We start from the raw sequence: 15,926 nt of genomic DNA on the forward strand, positions 1-15,926 counted from the left end.
GAGGCACCTTCTTGAATTTTTAGCACAAATTGATCCCAAAGTATAAGCTGCGAGTGCCTTATTGGATGCTAAAAAGGCACTCGAATCCGTTGCCTGGAACTACTTATTTTTTGTATTATTTTTTTAATTTGTTTTTAAAAATTGTATTCACAATTTTTATAAAGTAGAAGAAAAGCTGTAGAAATCAGATCAAATTCGATCCACGAGTTCTTTCACTTCATTGACTTATTCGTCGTCTATTCAATCTCCTCTTTCAATCATTCAGTCTTTGATTTTTCAATAAACATGTGAACAGGTAGCTAGTTCTTTCCCCTCAAGTCCTTTTGGTCACCTGCTCATCTAGGCCGATCATTTTAAAGAACCCCACTACTGCGATGACCCAGTTTGTCTTTTCACCGCTTGTTAAGCGTACCCACCACTCCTGTTCATCGTAGATATATGAGTCTTTAAGCAGGGGACCAAGCCATATAGATCTTTCTTTCACAAGGCCGGTACAGGCTAACAGGGGATGCCTTCACGTCTCAATTTGGTATCCCTGAAAACAAAAGCAACAGTTATTTGTAGCTGCCCGTCTCCTGATCGCTAAAATGTAATTTGTCCTGATTAAATTCAATTGAAATCTCATGAAGCTTGCTCTTAATGACTGGCTTGGCAGTTTCACAAGGTATGGTATGATCTTGTTTATTTGTTTGGGTTATGCAGCATATCCTTTGTGAGACTGCATTGTTCAGCTGCATCCGAAGTCTATCCAGTCCGTTTCGATCATCTTTTTATTGACTTTCACTGGGTTAGAGAGAGGTTCTTCTTCTGAACTTGCGATTTTATCCAGTAAACTCGTTTCTTGCTCTCCAGGCTGTGAGCATTTGGGTTTCCTCATTCATCATGGCTCTGTTGATTAGCTTCAGCATTGGCTTTGAGGTTGGTTGTATGATCTTTTGATATAACAGGCTGTTTCTTTCAACAATGGCTTTCAAAGAAGACCGGCTCAATTCTCTTCGCATAAGAGCCATAGAAGTTGACTGAGGCAGGTACAAGACTTGCCGCCAGTTGAAACCCTCAAGCCTAGACCATATGGAGTCTGGAAGTAGCGGCATTGCTTCAGCTTATTTGCGGTCTTGGAGAAGGTGGGACTTCCGACGTATTTTTTAAAATCATTTAAATGGTTGTTTGCAGGTAGCAGCGGCTTTATTTTCACCCACTCGCATAATCCAATAGATTTTAACAAGGGCCAGTACCATTTGTAGGGGATGTTTGAAACTTTTATTTAGCATTTACTTTGTTTGCAGTAAATGTCAAATATAAGTTTTGATGTGCATGCCTTGCCTATGGTTAGTGGCAGTGTGCCAAACTAAAGTGGGTTTCTGGTCACAACTAACTTTTTGCTCATTATGTCTGAACCATTATGATTAAGTATGTACTAGATGTGTCCTAATTCTTCTTTATTAACATTCTCAACACTCAAAGTTAATATCACATTTCTATGCTTGTAAGGTACCAGTTTGCCTGGCGAGTCAAAAATAGCTGCTGGTAGCCGTTTATTTCAAGATAACCAGGTACTCCATTGCTAGAAACAGGAGCTAAATAACTCCTAGAAATTTCGAACCCTGCATAGAATTGTGCAAAGCAAGTGTTATACTTGTGTTCTATACTGCACACAGCACTTAATTGTGGTGCGTTTGTGCCAACTCTGTGCAACAAGATGCATTATAATCACAGAACGTGTGATAACATGCACTCATTTTCTATATGGATCGCAGTTAATGTTTCATTTGCTACATTATTTTATATACAGGAGGAACAATGCTCTTTTGATCACATAAGAACGTACAATAGTTAGAAATCAGATTTGATGGGAAGCGGTGAGCTTCTTACACATTGGGGCGAGTTTGAGGGACATTCTGACCATGTTGTGGAAGGGAGTAAATGAACCGTCAACGGGGACAATAAATAAGTAGACATATATGGATTAAGGGCAATGAACGTTGCACATTGTTAAGTGAAGGTAGGTAGTACGGGCAGCTGTGCTTTTCGGTGTGACCAAGATGGGTGAATAGCTAGAGTGGAGGCAGAGGCAGTGAGGGAAATAGGCAGGTTAAATGGGGGAAAAATGTGAGCTAGGAGGCAGATGAGAGGGAGGTTAAGAGGGCAATTCTGAGGCGAGGAGGTAGGCTTTTTTTTTTTTTAGCAAATCCATGTGGGTGGTTTCTCGGATGTCCAGGACAAGAGAATTCCTTGTAAGTGGAGCGAGAAGAGAGAAGGAGCGGAAGCCAGAGGAAGCACATGGAGGGTGAGGCACCACAAGGGTAGTCGAGACAGGGCAGAGAATACGAGAAGGCTTATCAGATAGTAGTCATTACCATGGATAGATTTGTGAACCAGGAGAAGAAATTTTAATCTGGCCCCATTTTGCATCATCAGCCATCCAGCCTGGTGACTGTACAAGGCAGTAGGAGTGAAGCGAGGGAATTCAAAGAGTCCTGTAGCTAAATTAATGACATTGTTGAGAGTACAGAAAGCGCAGTTGGGGAGACCAAAGAGGATGCTGGCACAGTACTCCAATTAGAGAAGACAAGAGTGGTTAAGAGATGCTTGGCTGTGTTGAAAGGAAGGAGGTGCCTGATTTTCCTAATATTTAGGCGGTTGCAACAAGCTGCTGTTCCAGTTTTGAAGATGAAAGTACAGAAGGTGCGAGAAGGGTCATAACTGGCGCCATGGTTTTTAGCTGAAGAAGAGTAGGGGAGAGTGTCAGATGGGAACTGGATAGGCAGAGGAAGAGGGGAGCTTTTGCAGGGAAGAAGAGCACTTCTGTTTTCGTAGAGTAACATCAGAGAGTGCAAAGCCATCCAATATTTAATGGCAGAGAGACAGTTGGAATTTTTTGATAAAGATATCCGAGGAGAGTTCAGGAAAAGAGAAGATTTGGGTATCTTCTGTGAAGAGTTTGTACAAGAACCCAAAGGAGAAGATTAGTGCCCCAAGAGGAGAGGTGTAGAGTGTAAAGAGAAGTAGACCAAAGACAGAGCCTTGTGGAACACCAACAGTTAGAGGAGTAAGTTGAGAGGCGTTGCTGCTTCATGAGACAGAATTGGTGAGGTGCAAGGTAGGATTCAATCAAGGGCTTGATCGCAAATCCCAAGAAGAAAGAGTAATAAGAAGATATCAGTGAGATCCACAGCGTCAAAGGCAGCTGACAGGTCAAGGAGAATTAGGATAGATGATAGGATTGAAAGCTTAGCAGAGGCAATGAAATTGGACAAATTCATGAGAGTAGTTTGCGTCGAGGGGCAGGAGTGGAAACCTGCTTGTAGGGGTTCTCAAACGTTGTGGCTGTCTAGATAATTGGTAAGACAGCTTTAGACAACCATTTGAGCACTTGAGTAGTGCAGAAGTAGAGAAACAGGGCAAACGTTAGCCGGTAGGTTGGGGTCAGCCCCCTGTTTTTTTTTTTTAGTAGAGGGATTACAGTGGCTGTTTTGCAAACAGAGGGAAAGCAAGCAGTGTTGAAGGACAGGTTTAAGAGTTCAGCGAGGTTGGACCACTAAAGAGAAAATAGGTTTGACTAGCTGAGGAGCAAGAGGGTCTGATGGGGCACAAGAGGGGTTACCCTTCTTCAGTAGAGATAGCACTTTGTCAGGATTAGTGTGACTAAAGTGGTAGATGGAGGCAGAGGATGATGGGAGAGTAGGCAGAGTGTAAAATGTAGGAGGAGGGAGTATGAGGACGGTCAGAAGAGAGTCTCTAATATAGGAAATGTATGCAGCAAAGTATTCAGCAAGGTCATTAGCTCCGAGAGTGAAGTTGATAGTCACACTTAGGAGGAGTGCGTTTCGGTTTCCCTGTAGCTAGTGAGGATATTTGGAGTGATAGCCAATGAGGGTTAGGTAGAATTCTCTTTTCGTTCCACCAAGAGTGGACTTTAGAGAGTTCAGAGCAAAGAAGTATAGTGGCAGGTCCTCATTTGAGTGGGTACACCTCCATTTGCGCAGCAGTCGACGCATGTCTCTGCGGAGAGAGCGTATGAATGGGGTGACCCATGGCTGAGGATGCTGAGACTTAGGGGTGAAAGTAAGCAGTGTGAAGTGAGAGAATGAGTCATAGGGATTGAAAGCTGGAGAAGGCATTGTTGGTGGAAGAGGCATTGGGTGTGAAGGAGGAGAGAGTACTGTAGGTCGGAGAGAAAGGGGGAAAAGGCAGAAATTTTAAATGTCCTTCTGGTAATAGGTGAGGAAAGGTCAGAGGGTGGAAAGGAGATGATGGAAACAGTTGAGTGATCAGATATGAATGGTGTGGCAGTAGTATTAGTGGCTGAGAGAGATATGGAGATGAATAAGGGATCCAAGAATTTACCCCAGGTTGTGGTAGGTTATGGATAGAGTGGAGAGCGTAGTCCCCAAGAAAGGTTCAGATTTCTGAGAAGTGGTTGGGGATTTCACCTAAGAGAATGAGTTGATGTTTAGTGCAAAGAGACTCAAGGAGTTACCCAAGATCAAAGAAAGGGCCAGTGGGACGAGGAGGGTGATAGATGGAGTTGTGAACACAGTAAGGAAGAGCAATAGTAAAGATGGTCAATTCAAAAAGAGGTAGGAGAGGACATGGCAATGGAGATTTATGAGGCATCAAGGCAGGGAGAGTGTAGGTGTCTGATGCCTCCACCTCTGCCAGTCTGTCAGGGAGAGTGAATGAAGGGTAGTTTGGAGTCGAGTAGGGCTCCAGATTGGGAATGTCAGATTGAGAAATCCAAGTTTCAGTAACCACAAGAAATCTTAAGGGAGGAGAGCTGGAGCGAAAGTAGTCAGTGATAAAGGAAGTTTTGTTGCATACAGACTGAGCATTCTAGAGTGCAATGTTCAGTTGATGAGGTAGGGAAGAGTATAGAAGTTGCGTCTCAGAGGACTAGAGGCGAGGTGGATAGCTGTTAGAGGAGGTATGGTTAGCTTGTCAGCTTTGTTTGTGAGAAGGAGAGGGATGAACTAGTGGGAGTTGTGAGTTTTTATAATCGAGATGGGAAAGGACAACGTTTTTGCGTGATTGGAGAAAGCGTAGGGAGAGGTGAGTAGGAGGAGCAGGAGCGAATGCATTATAGGAGAGTAGCACAATGTGGCAAGACTACAGTAATTGGGAAGCAGGTAAATGGAAATAGTTGATTTAGTGGAGTTTGATTTGAATGTTTGTGTGCTGAATGCAGGTATTACATTTACAAATCTGGAATTGCAAAAGAAAAATAATCATTAATTTCGAAGTTCTATGAAACTTATGTACGTGGATGAACACAACGTTTCATGAGCTTACTTCCTTGAGGTCTGATATACAACAAGGCATAGGTAACATGAATTAATTTAAACACATGAATTATAAGAAAACCTTCAAATCAGGACCTCTCTAAATGAAAAGTAATCTTGCCCAGAAAGTGGGTGTAAGGTTTGAGAAAGAAAGGGTTTATGGCCAAGATATTTTTTATTAGAACTCACTTGAACGAGGAGACTACACAACATTGTGTTTATCTGGACTTTGCCAGCGCTGCATATAATGGATTTAAAGGAACATATTTGCAATAAATATATCAATTTATTATGGGAATTAGATACCTACACAGTTATTGTAATAATTGAAACAGCAGAAATAACACTAGGTCACCCTCTTGGTAAAGTAGATGTGTAGACAGTTTGCATGGGTGGTCTGTGAAGAGTAAGGTAATTTACCAGCAGTTTCCCAGCACTGACACCATTCTCACCCGAACACCCAGGAGGAAACTTCTTTTACACAATTCTGCAATGAAGACCAGCTCAAGACTAAAGCGTTTTAAAAACCATAGCACTGCAAGGGGTGTCAAAAGGCTCCTGGCATTGGAGAGTTAATCCATGCAGGTGAGCCAAAGAAAGAATGCACTCAGAACGTCAGAACGGTAATAACTAAATCCAAATGTGTGCCATACAAATTGTGAGACTGAAACCTTGGTTAAAGTGGCAAAGGAAGTTTAAGAGGTGTGTGTGAGGTACATGACTGAGAAGTGTGCCAAGGCCACGCAATACAAAGAAAAAAATGTCTCCCCCACCCCAGTTATCCTCGTCCTACAGGCTGTAGGCTCCCCGGGAACACTTCTTCCATTTATAAGCAGTGAACAGCAGTAGTTTAAATTAAGGAAGAATGGCTGCATGGACCACAGAGCAATAGACCTTCAGGAATTGTAATTTAGAAGATATGTTTTTCTTATTCATGGAGTTTAAACCACTGCAATAGAACAAGAAGATCTGAAACAGACGGCTTTGAAAGCATGTCTGGGAGTTTTAATCAATGGTTTAAGAGAACCATACAAAATAGAAAACTAGTTAGACTTTTTAAAACCTCGTAAATAGATGGCTTTCCGAAGTTAACACATATGCAATGAAAAGCAGTTTCGAAGTTTGAGTATACTGGAGCCATCATTTCTAACCAGGCCACTAGCATAGGATTAGGAGCGAGACCCCACAACTAGCGCCTACCAACAAAAGCAGTGGTTTTCCCCTGCAGAAGCCAAGTCTACAAACGTTTTGAATAAGTGACATGTCAGTACTTTTTCATGAGTTTCTTTCAGAAATAGGAAAATAATGAAATAATTACTTTGGTGCAGAGTTTGGCTTCAACGTACCTGCAGGCGGCTTCCTGTACTCTCTTGTTGCTGTCTAAAATACGCTTCAAAAGTTCAGTCATTAATGGCTTCAAGTATGTGTCTGGTGGCTGGCTGACTACCCAATGTGCGTAACGGCTAAGGGTCCAGCAAGTAATGGAACGCACAAGAGCCTTTTTATCTGCCAGGCACTGAATTAAATGGGGGATGAGTTCGGGAAGGTATGTAATCATGCCTTGCATGCATCCTGTTAAGAAAAGAAAAAGGATTAGTCCAGTACGCGCACACCTTTGTGAACAGTTTCATGCTGCATTTTGTTTATTTATGTAGCTCTCCTTTGGCAATTAACATGTATGCAGAGTTCTGCCAAGGCAGAGTTCAGCCACATGAACCTTTCCTAAAAGCAATGCATAAGCAAGAACAGTTTTGGTAAATGTTATGCAATTGGCCCCCATACGTACCTCTATGCCTTCCAGAACCGTCGGTACACTACAAAAGTGAAAAACCCACTGCCATTTCAAGTTAATCATAAAACCCTGTGCAGATCCTTTTATATGATGTATGCCTGGCTCTTCCCATATCTCTCGTCACCACCGTTCACTCAACTGTAAGCATTGAGAAAACTAGTATTGTGTATGGAAACTCTAAAAGGCACTCAAACACCCTTGGCAGCCCTCACTGCCAAGCCTTGATTATAGACTGACTAACAAACCCCAAAATAATGTGTGTGGTTATTTTAGGAACGAATAAGTTGTGGGGGAAAAAAAGTAATTTGTATCTTGCACTTCTCTTCATTGGTTCTCAATTTAAAAAATCCAGTAAGAGCTAGAACAGAGCTTCAGCACATAACTATCAATTCAAAATTAACAAGCATTGGCTGCGAGTGCACATGTGGAGTTGCGAGGGAGAATGTGCATTTTGAGTGTGTGTAGTACCAGTCTGCACAAACTTTGTTCAACAAAGTCTTTAAATGCCAAATAAGAATCTTACTGAAGAACAGTGAAACTTTAGTCAGTGTACTGATTTGTAAGCTCTCTGTGGCCGATATTGTAGAAGCTGTGAGAGTATGTGCATGTTTAGTGCAGTTGTGTGTGTGGGCTCTGAGGTTTCAATCGCAAATGTTTACCTGTGCTTTAGTTGTCCAACTGTTTTTAGGAACAAAGAGGGGGTTGTTTGCCTGCAATTCCTTTCTCATCATTCTGTTTCCTCTTATGTGAAGTGGATACATTGTGGATTTTTTAAATTGGGGATTAAATCAACAGGCCAATCCTTCGATGATGTGGACGTTTTTCAGTTTCATTCTCAGAAAAGATGTCAATGAAGTCTCGATATGGTTCAGGCAAATCCTTCTAGGTAGGCTAGTTGTGTAACCATCATTCCATTTTGTTTACTCCTTCCTACTTGTTCATTGCAACAATGCTCTTGAAACCATGGTAAACCAAATACAATAATCCCCTGTTACCAGATCACCCCTAGGATTTCTACATTCAGAGTCAAACGTGTACAACATCAAGGGGAACCCCAGTGAACTAATCAAATAGTTTATTCTCACACTTGCGTTATTATTATTGTGGCCTCTGTTTTTCAAACCACATCTCCTCAGGATAACGCAGATCCACGTACAGTCCTTACAGGTTTAGCATCCAGTTTACGTTGAATGAGAATATTGTGCTATCTAGAAAAGCGTTGGTCGAAAAACCCCCGATTCATCTGCATCCAACATGGCTACCACAGCTACCTGGTCTAACTAAAATCAGGAGGGATGAAGACTGTAGTGCATACTTCAAAAAAATTAAAAATAAAAAAAGCACATTGATTGTAAACAAGTACCACACTTACATTTTCAAACTTTACAAAATCACTACCGATTTCTTTTTTTTTTAAATGAAGCTTTGCAAAAATACAAACTAACTTCTAAACCTAAAATAACAAATACATTACAACATGCCATAAACATAACATACATGTCAAATACATCCATAGCTTTTGCATATATGTATAACATTGAAATAAAACTACAATTCCTTGACAAATCATTTGTAGACCAACAACAAATAGATGTTATTCATAACAAAAATATTTCTATGACACACAATTATCATAAAGGTCCCTGTATGGTCTCAGCTGCTTGAAGATTCAGTATGTTCCGGAATGCCATTCTTTATGCAGCACACAATTGGGACATTGTCAAACTCCACTTATTAGATGAGTACGCTCACTTCCATTGCAATAAAATAGCTTTTCTTGCCAAGAACAAAACTGATTCACATTTTTGGTAAACAGATTCTAGCAGGGGAATGCACTTCCCAAATAATATGGTGTCAAGGGGAATAGTAACATCAGAAAATCTTCCAATGCACTAACCCACAATGTGTGCCCTGTCGCAAAGCCACAACACATGAGCCAGTGTTTCAAATTGGCCACCCTCTTCTCCAGCATAATGGGGATTGATCTAAACCTAGACGAAAATGCTTACTCAGGCTATAATGTAATCTCTAAATAATCCTGTACTGAGTCTCCCTGTTTTTTTATAGCAACGGTTTTAGCACCCATCATATCAAGAATCTAAAATAACTGACCCTTCAATCGAACAAATACTTCAGAATATATACATGATAATTCATTATTCCTCTTTATATTGTTGGGTAGTAGAACCCTAGATTAAGGCTTAATTCGGGGCAACGATTCCTCCCCCTTGTTAAAGCAAAATTCCCAACATGTTGGTTCTAAACTCATGCAGTAGCTCAGGCCCCAACCTCTGTATAACCAAATGAATTTGATGTATAACAAACGATCACATTCTTAATATCTCAATGGGAGTCCAAGAATTGTGAAGAGCCAACTCACCATCACAATCTTACTGGTGCATTTCCAGCGTGCCCTTCTGCGAGCCTAATGGAATAGTCAAGGTGTTAATGTTTGTTAATAAAGGGAGTTTCTTTATGAGCACCATGGGCAAAGAATTACCTCAGTTTTTGCACTTCAAACCAACAAAACTGACACCCCTATTTATACACATTTCTGTATATGGATTACATTACTCACCGTAATCCTATTTCTGATGCTTGTATCTGCTTAGATTCACATGCTGTGCATAGGCCGACATCTAGTGGAAGCTGTGGAGTATTACAGTTTATTTTTCGAAACTCGAAAAGGGGTGTCGAACTAGGGCGTGCCAGGAATACTATCCCTAGTGTGACGTCCACTGTACCCATGATCCCTCACGCATGTAGGACCCTCCGATTGTTTTTTTTCTGACATGAGGTAGCATGAGGAGCAGCGCGATTACAGAGTATCCAAGCAAATAAGAGAGATAAGACTACAAGCATCCATGCGCATTCTCTCGGAGGGGAGTAAGGGCGGGCGCATGTGAATCTAAGCAGATACATGCATCCGAAATACGATTACGGTGAGTAATGTATCCCGTCTGAGGCTTGTGTAATCTGCTTAGATCACGTGCTGTGCATAGATTAGCGTGTAGAGTTAGAAGGAGGTGGGATGTGAGGAGGGTCATGAGCAAACAAATGTCTTAGAACCGCTTGTCCCACTTGAGTATCTGTCTTAGAATGAGTGTCAATGCAGTAGTGCTGAGTAAAGGTGTGAATAGAGCTCCATGTAGCTGCTTTGCAAATGGTGTCAAGGGGTACATTTGCAATGAAAGCCAGAGTGGCTCCAGTACCTCTTGCAGAGTGGGCCCTCGGCGTAAAAGGTAGTGTTTTATCTGAAAGGGAATAGCACAGTTGGATACATCTGACTATCCACCTAAAGATGGCATTTTTAGAGCCACTATCTCCCTCTCTGCCTTGCGCTATGGAGATGAACAGTTGATCTGTCTTTCTTAGCGGCCTGGTCTTGTCTACATAGTACAGGACCGCTCTCCTCACATCTAGTGTGTGGAGTTTCACCTCAGCAGAGCTTTGGGGATCCTGGAAGAAGACCGGTAGCTCAATAGATTGGTTATCATGGAATTTGGAAATGAACTTAGTTGAGAACCTAGGGTGAGTGCATAAAACCAGTTTATCCTTATGAACAGTAAAGAAAGGATCCTGCATTGACAGAGCTTGAATTTCACTGACTCTTCTTATGGATGTGATGGCTACTAAGAAGGCAGTCTTATAGGTCAAGTGTTTGAGACTAGATTTGTGCATGGGCTCAAAGGGGGGGTCCCATGAGTTTAGCAAGTGCCACATTAAGTTCCCGACCTGGTGGTGGGTTAGAAATTGGAGGGTGGAGTATCTTTACCCCTTCTATAAATGCTTTGACAACTGGCACTTTCCACCATGACACCTTGTTATAGCAAGTGGTGTAGGCTGATAAAGCTGCCAGGTCCACTTTAAGAGAGTTAAACACTAACCCTGCATCCAATTGGTGGAGCATATAGGTGACGACATTAGAAGGAGTACAATCAACTGGGTTGATTTGCTTATTCTGGCACCAAATAACAAATCGTTTCCATTTGTCATAGTAACAGTGCCTTGTGTTAGGTTTTCTTGACTCTTTCAAGATATCCATACATCTCTGGGGTAAATTGAGATGTTCGAAATCTATGACTTCAGGAGCCATGCTGCCAAGTTCATGGAGTTTGGCTGAGGATGCACTGTTAGTCCCTCGTGCTGGGAGAGTAGGTTGTACCGGCACAGGAGGTGATTGGGGTCGCACACCGCCAATTTGCATAGGTGTGGATACCACGGTTGTCTTGCCCACATAGGAGCAACTAGGATGAGCGTCATCGGTTCCCTGTGGATCTTGTTGACCACCTTCCTCATCAAAGGGGTTGGTGGAAAAGCGTAGGCAAACATCCCTGACCAATTCATCCATAGGGCGTTCCTGTCATGATGCCTACCCCCGGGCATCCAGACCAAGTCCATCAACCCCGGAAGCATGCATGTTACCTGGAGCAAACCCAGCAACCCCTGTTAGGGGCTATCTGGGTACAGTCCTGGCGCCTATGTCGCCAGGCTCATATGGGACATCAATCCTGGCGCGATAGGCACCATGGCTCATATGTAAAAAACTTACCTGATGCAGACCATGCTGCAAGGGATCCAAGCATCCAAGCCCATGTGAGGCTTGAAGGGACTATTTTATCTTAGGAACTATACTTACCTGGGACTACTTTGAAGGCTATTTAAACCACGCCCGAAGAGCAGCACATGCTTCGCGTTATTCTGCACCCAGCAGCATAACGCTCACCGTGTCTGCAGTCAGCATTCAGCATCCTGCCATGCCCGCCTCGAGTCCTGAGCGCCTAGAAAGAAGGGAAAGAAGAAGAAAGGTTAGAACAAGAACTTTACTGGATTTCTTACCTGATTTAGGATTCAGCGCATCTTCGAACCAGAAACAGACCTCATTTTAAACGCGTCGCATCGCCAGCAGCAGCGCCGCGTCATACTCACCGTTTCTCGCAGCATCTCTACGATCCGGTGCTGTCTCCATCACCAGGTTGCCGCATTCCAGCACCTAAGGGGGACAAGAAAACAAGGTGAGCCAAGGGAACAAACAAGGGCTATCTCTTGCCACCATATGCTTACCTGATTTTACCGCAGGAGGTATTATCCACCAGCACGCCAAATCTTCCTACGCTGCACCTGCAAGAAAAGAGAAAGCAGCGAGTTAAACCTTGGCATCATTTACCGGACAATGTTACAAAACACAGACTCTTACCTGAACGCTTTCAGCTGCCACAAGACGATCATCTTTTGGGTCTAAGCTGCAAAAGAAACAAGGAATTGGACAAGAGTGATTATTCTGACATTTTGAACTCTTTAGAACTATATACTTACGGCCTTTCGCCCGGAGGTTTGGAGCCAAGATTTGTCCAGAACTCTTCCAATACCCTCAAGCCAGTGAAGTAACTGGCCATCAACGCGCCCCTGCATTCTTCGCAGGATGGAGAGCTCATCATACAAAACTAAGGAGACTACTTCTACGGGTCAAGCAGACGAAGCTAGGTGGGCCAGTCCAGTCAGTCATCTCTGCACTACGCATCACGTTGGTGGAGAACGTGGCTGTCCAGTTCCGCTCGACACCCCTGTGGGAGCCAGGTGAGCGTAACAGTTCCCCTTGGAGCCTGGCTGGGGGAACCTGGATGCAAAGTCTGGGCATTGCCTGTTTTCGCTTGTGGCGAATAGGTCTTTAGTGGGGAAACCCCACTGAGAAAAGAGGTCTCCTACGACTTCTTCGTTTAGTGTCCACTCATGTTCTTCTGTAAGGGGATACATGCTCAGAGCATCTGCTAGCGAGTTCAGATCCCCTGGAACATGTTGGGATGACAATTAAATCTTGCGTTTGAGTGCCCATCTCCAAATTTTCTGGGCAAGCTTGGACAGATTTGGCGAACGAGTGCCCCTAGTTTGTTAAAGTAAAACATCGCCATTGTGCTGTCTGTTAGGATCTGCACTGACCGGTTGGATAGGAGGGGTTTGAATGCCAGAAACGCTCTGAAGACTGCCAGATGTTCTAGCAGATTGATGTGGTTCTGAGCCTCTGTGTGAGACCAGAGACCCTGAGCTGTGTGGTGAAGGTAGTGAGCTCCCCACCCTGCCAGAGAGGCGTCTGTTGTGACGACGGTCTGTATCTCTGCATCGTAGAAGGGTTTCCCCTTCATAAGATTCTGGCTTGTCCCCCAGCGAAGACTCTGTACTAGTGTTGGCGAAACAACCACTAGATCGTCCCACTGACCACTTGCTTGAGACCACTGTTTCGCCAACCATTCCTGCATGGGTCACAGGCGCGCGTGGGGAACCAGGTAAATGCAAGATGCCGGTGGTCAGTCATTTTTCTCGAAAAATAAATGTCGAAAAAAAAGGTCAAATTCCGTTTTTTTAATTATATATTTATTTTGGGGTCCGGGAGTAAAAAAAAAAAAATGGGTAAAAACATTTTTTTTTTTTTTTTTTTTTTTTTTAAAAGGGGGGTTGGGGGGACACCCCCCCCATTTCGAATAAAAAACGTATTTAAAAAAAATGACTAAAAAACCCAAGATGCCATCATGCCTAGCAAACGCATCGCTTTGCACACCCTTATTTGGCGACCGGACTGATCTTGAGGAATTTGCAGCAACAGATTTCAAATTCTTTCCTCTGATGGAAAGGCCAACCCCTCTTGGGTGTTTAGGATAGCCCCTAGGAACTGTTTTGAGGTGCTTGGCACCAGGCTTGATTTTTTCTTGTTGATTGAGAAGCCCAATTGGAAGAGGTCGATTGTTCTTTGAATGTTTAACCTGCAAATTACGGGGGTTTCCCCTGTGATGAGCCAGTCGTCCAGGTAAGGGTACACACGGGATTGCCTCCCTGCGTAGGTGCGCCACTACGACTGCCAGTACCTTGGTGAATACCCTTGGAGCCGAGGCTATACTGAAGGGCAGTACCCTGAACTGGTAGTGCTGGTTGTCTATTTTGAAACGCAAGAATCTTCCATGCGTGTCATGATCTCTGCTTCCAAAAGGTCAGGGTTTTCCCAACTCCCTTGGAAGCAGATCCATAACCCAGGTTCCGAGTGCCAACCAGTCCCAATTGGGACCTTTTGGACCCAGTCCTGGCGCCAGTGGCACCAGGCTCATAAAAATGCCCAGTCCCAGCGCTGTAAGCGCCGGGCTCATAATGCTTGGGTGGACTTACCTGCAGCAGACCATGCTGCTTACTTGCCTGCCAGTTGAGCCTCTGATCCTCTTCTGTTTGGAACTACTTTTCCTGTTGGGTGGGGCAGGAGCCACTCCCTAGATTCAGAACACTGGAACTCTTCTGGAAAGCAGGAACTCTTTTCTTATTTAGGCGTGGCTGTGGAAGGAGTAGCCTAAGCACTACAGGAGGCTATTTAAACCACACCCGATGGATGAATCTTGCTTTGCGTTATTTTGCATCCTCTGCAGCAGAACGCTCATCGTGTCTTCTGCATCTGATCCTGGGCCTAAGGGAAAAGGCTTACCATCCTGAATCCAGTCTTCAGCAACACCTATAAAGACAAGAAAGAACAGGTTAGCATTACGGTCTTCAGTGACAGCTCTTCACTTACCTGGTCCATCGGCTGTCACCAACGCCTCGCGCTGCATTCCGGCATCTGAAAGACAAAGGCTTACCTACTCTTCGTGCGCTCCGGAGGTCTTCACACTGCATTCCGGCATCTGAAAGACAAAACAAGGTGCGTTTAAAGACATTGGGGAACTTTAATACTCACGTGCCATTACTCCTTTCCACATCTAACCCAGTGGGTATTCCGGCACCCTGCAGCCGCTCCGAACTTGTACCTGCAAAATAAAAAGACAGTTAGAGCGCATCGTGAAGCAGGCAACAAGCGCTTACTTACGTGCTTCCAGGCGCTTCTATTCATCACACGGGCTCCATCTTCAACTCACTTCAGCCCGTCATCCGCCATCGCCGGAACCCTGCAAAACAAGAAACATCATTACTAAAGACTTTAACGACATTAGAATTACTCGAAACTTACCGTTCGTGCAGTAAACGACGGACAGCAGTCCTCTGAAGTCAAGAGGCCTGCTCCCCTTATCCAGTGAAGAAACTGGTTACAGCACCCTGCCCCGAGGCAGATGGAGAGCACGGCGTTCACTTACCTAAGGTGAGAGCGTTAACCTTTGGGGTTCTACAGGAGAAGAGAAAGGGAAGAAGAGAGAGACATTCAATAACCCAGTTCCTTAATCCCATATTTTCTATCTGCAGACATCTTACCCTTCAAGTCAGACATACAGTGCACAGAGGTCCAGCCCAAAGAGCCAGCCGTGTGTTACACATCACCTTTGCAGATACGGTATACGCCCAGTCAAGACCGGCGCCTCTACGGGAATCAGGTGAACGTTACAATGCGCTGGGAACACTGAAATATGAAAATAGGCATCTTTCATATCCAATGTTGCCATGTAATCCCCTTTTTTTTATTAGGGGGGATTACCTCTTGGTGTAGTCATGCACCATTTTTGTGGCTTGACATACTTGTTTGCAGGGCGCAAATCTAATACTGGGCGCATTGTTGGATCTTTCTTTGGTACAAGGAAGTAGGTTCAATAAATACCCGTGTTTACCTGCTTGCCCGGGATGAGTTCTATGGCGTTCTTTGCAAGTAGAGTGGCGATTTCCTCGAGAAGGATTTTCTGGTGCTCCAACGAGTGTACCTTCTGTCTTGGAGGATGGTCGTGGGGGAGCGCTAATAGTTCTATACAGTATCCTGCGGACACTGTGGACTGCACCCATCTGTCCGAAGTGATCCCCTCCCATGCGTGGGTGAAGGTGGAAATGCACCCCCCTACTGGGGATGCATGGGAGGGGACCCGAAGTGGAACGTCACTGTTTACTAGGCGGGTCGAGTCACG

General features: G+C 44.0%; 1 protein-coding gene across 2 annotated transcripts in view; it reads right to left on the reverse strand.

Annotated features, from left to right (window-relative positions):
* Positions 1-15,926, reverse strand: part of TNPO1 (transportin 1) — a 1,970,728-nt gene that overhangs the window by 841,401 nt on the left and 1,113,401 nt on the right. For both annotated transcript variants that reach the window (XR_011280658.1, XM_069627508.1), the window contains exon 12: positions 6,626-6,851. Coding sequence is in view for 1 of the 2 variants with exons in the window: in XM_069627508.1 (XP_069483609.1) it covers positions 6,626-6,851 (226 nt within the window). In the remaining variant the exon portion in view is untranslated. The remainder of the gene's footprint in view (positions 1-6,625; positions 6,852-15,926) is intronic.

This window comes from Ambystoma mexicanum, chromosome 6p, assembly GCF_040938575.1.
Source record: "Ambystoma mexicanum isolate Mex_15411 chromosome 6p, UKY_AmexF1_1, whole genome shotgun sequence".
Lineage (NCBI taxonomy): Eukaryota > Metazoa > Chordata > Amphibia > Caudata > Ambystomatidae > Ambystoma > Ambystoma mexicanum.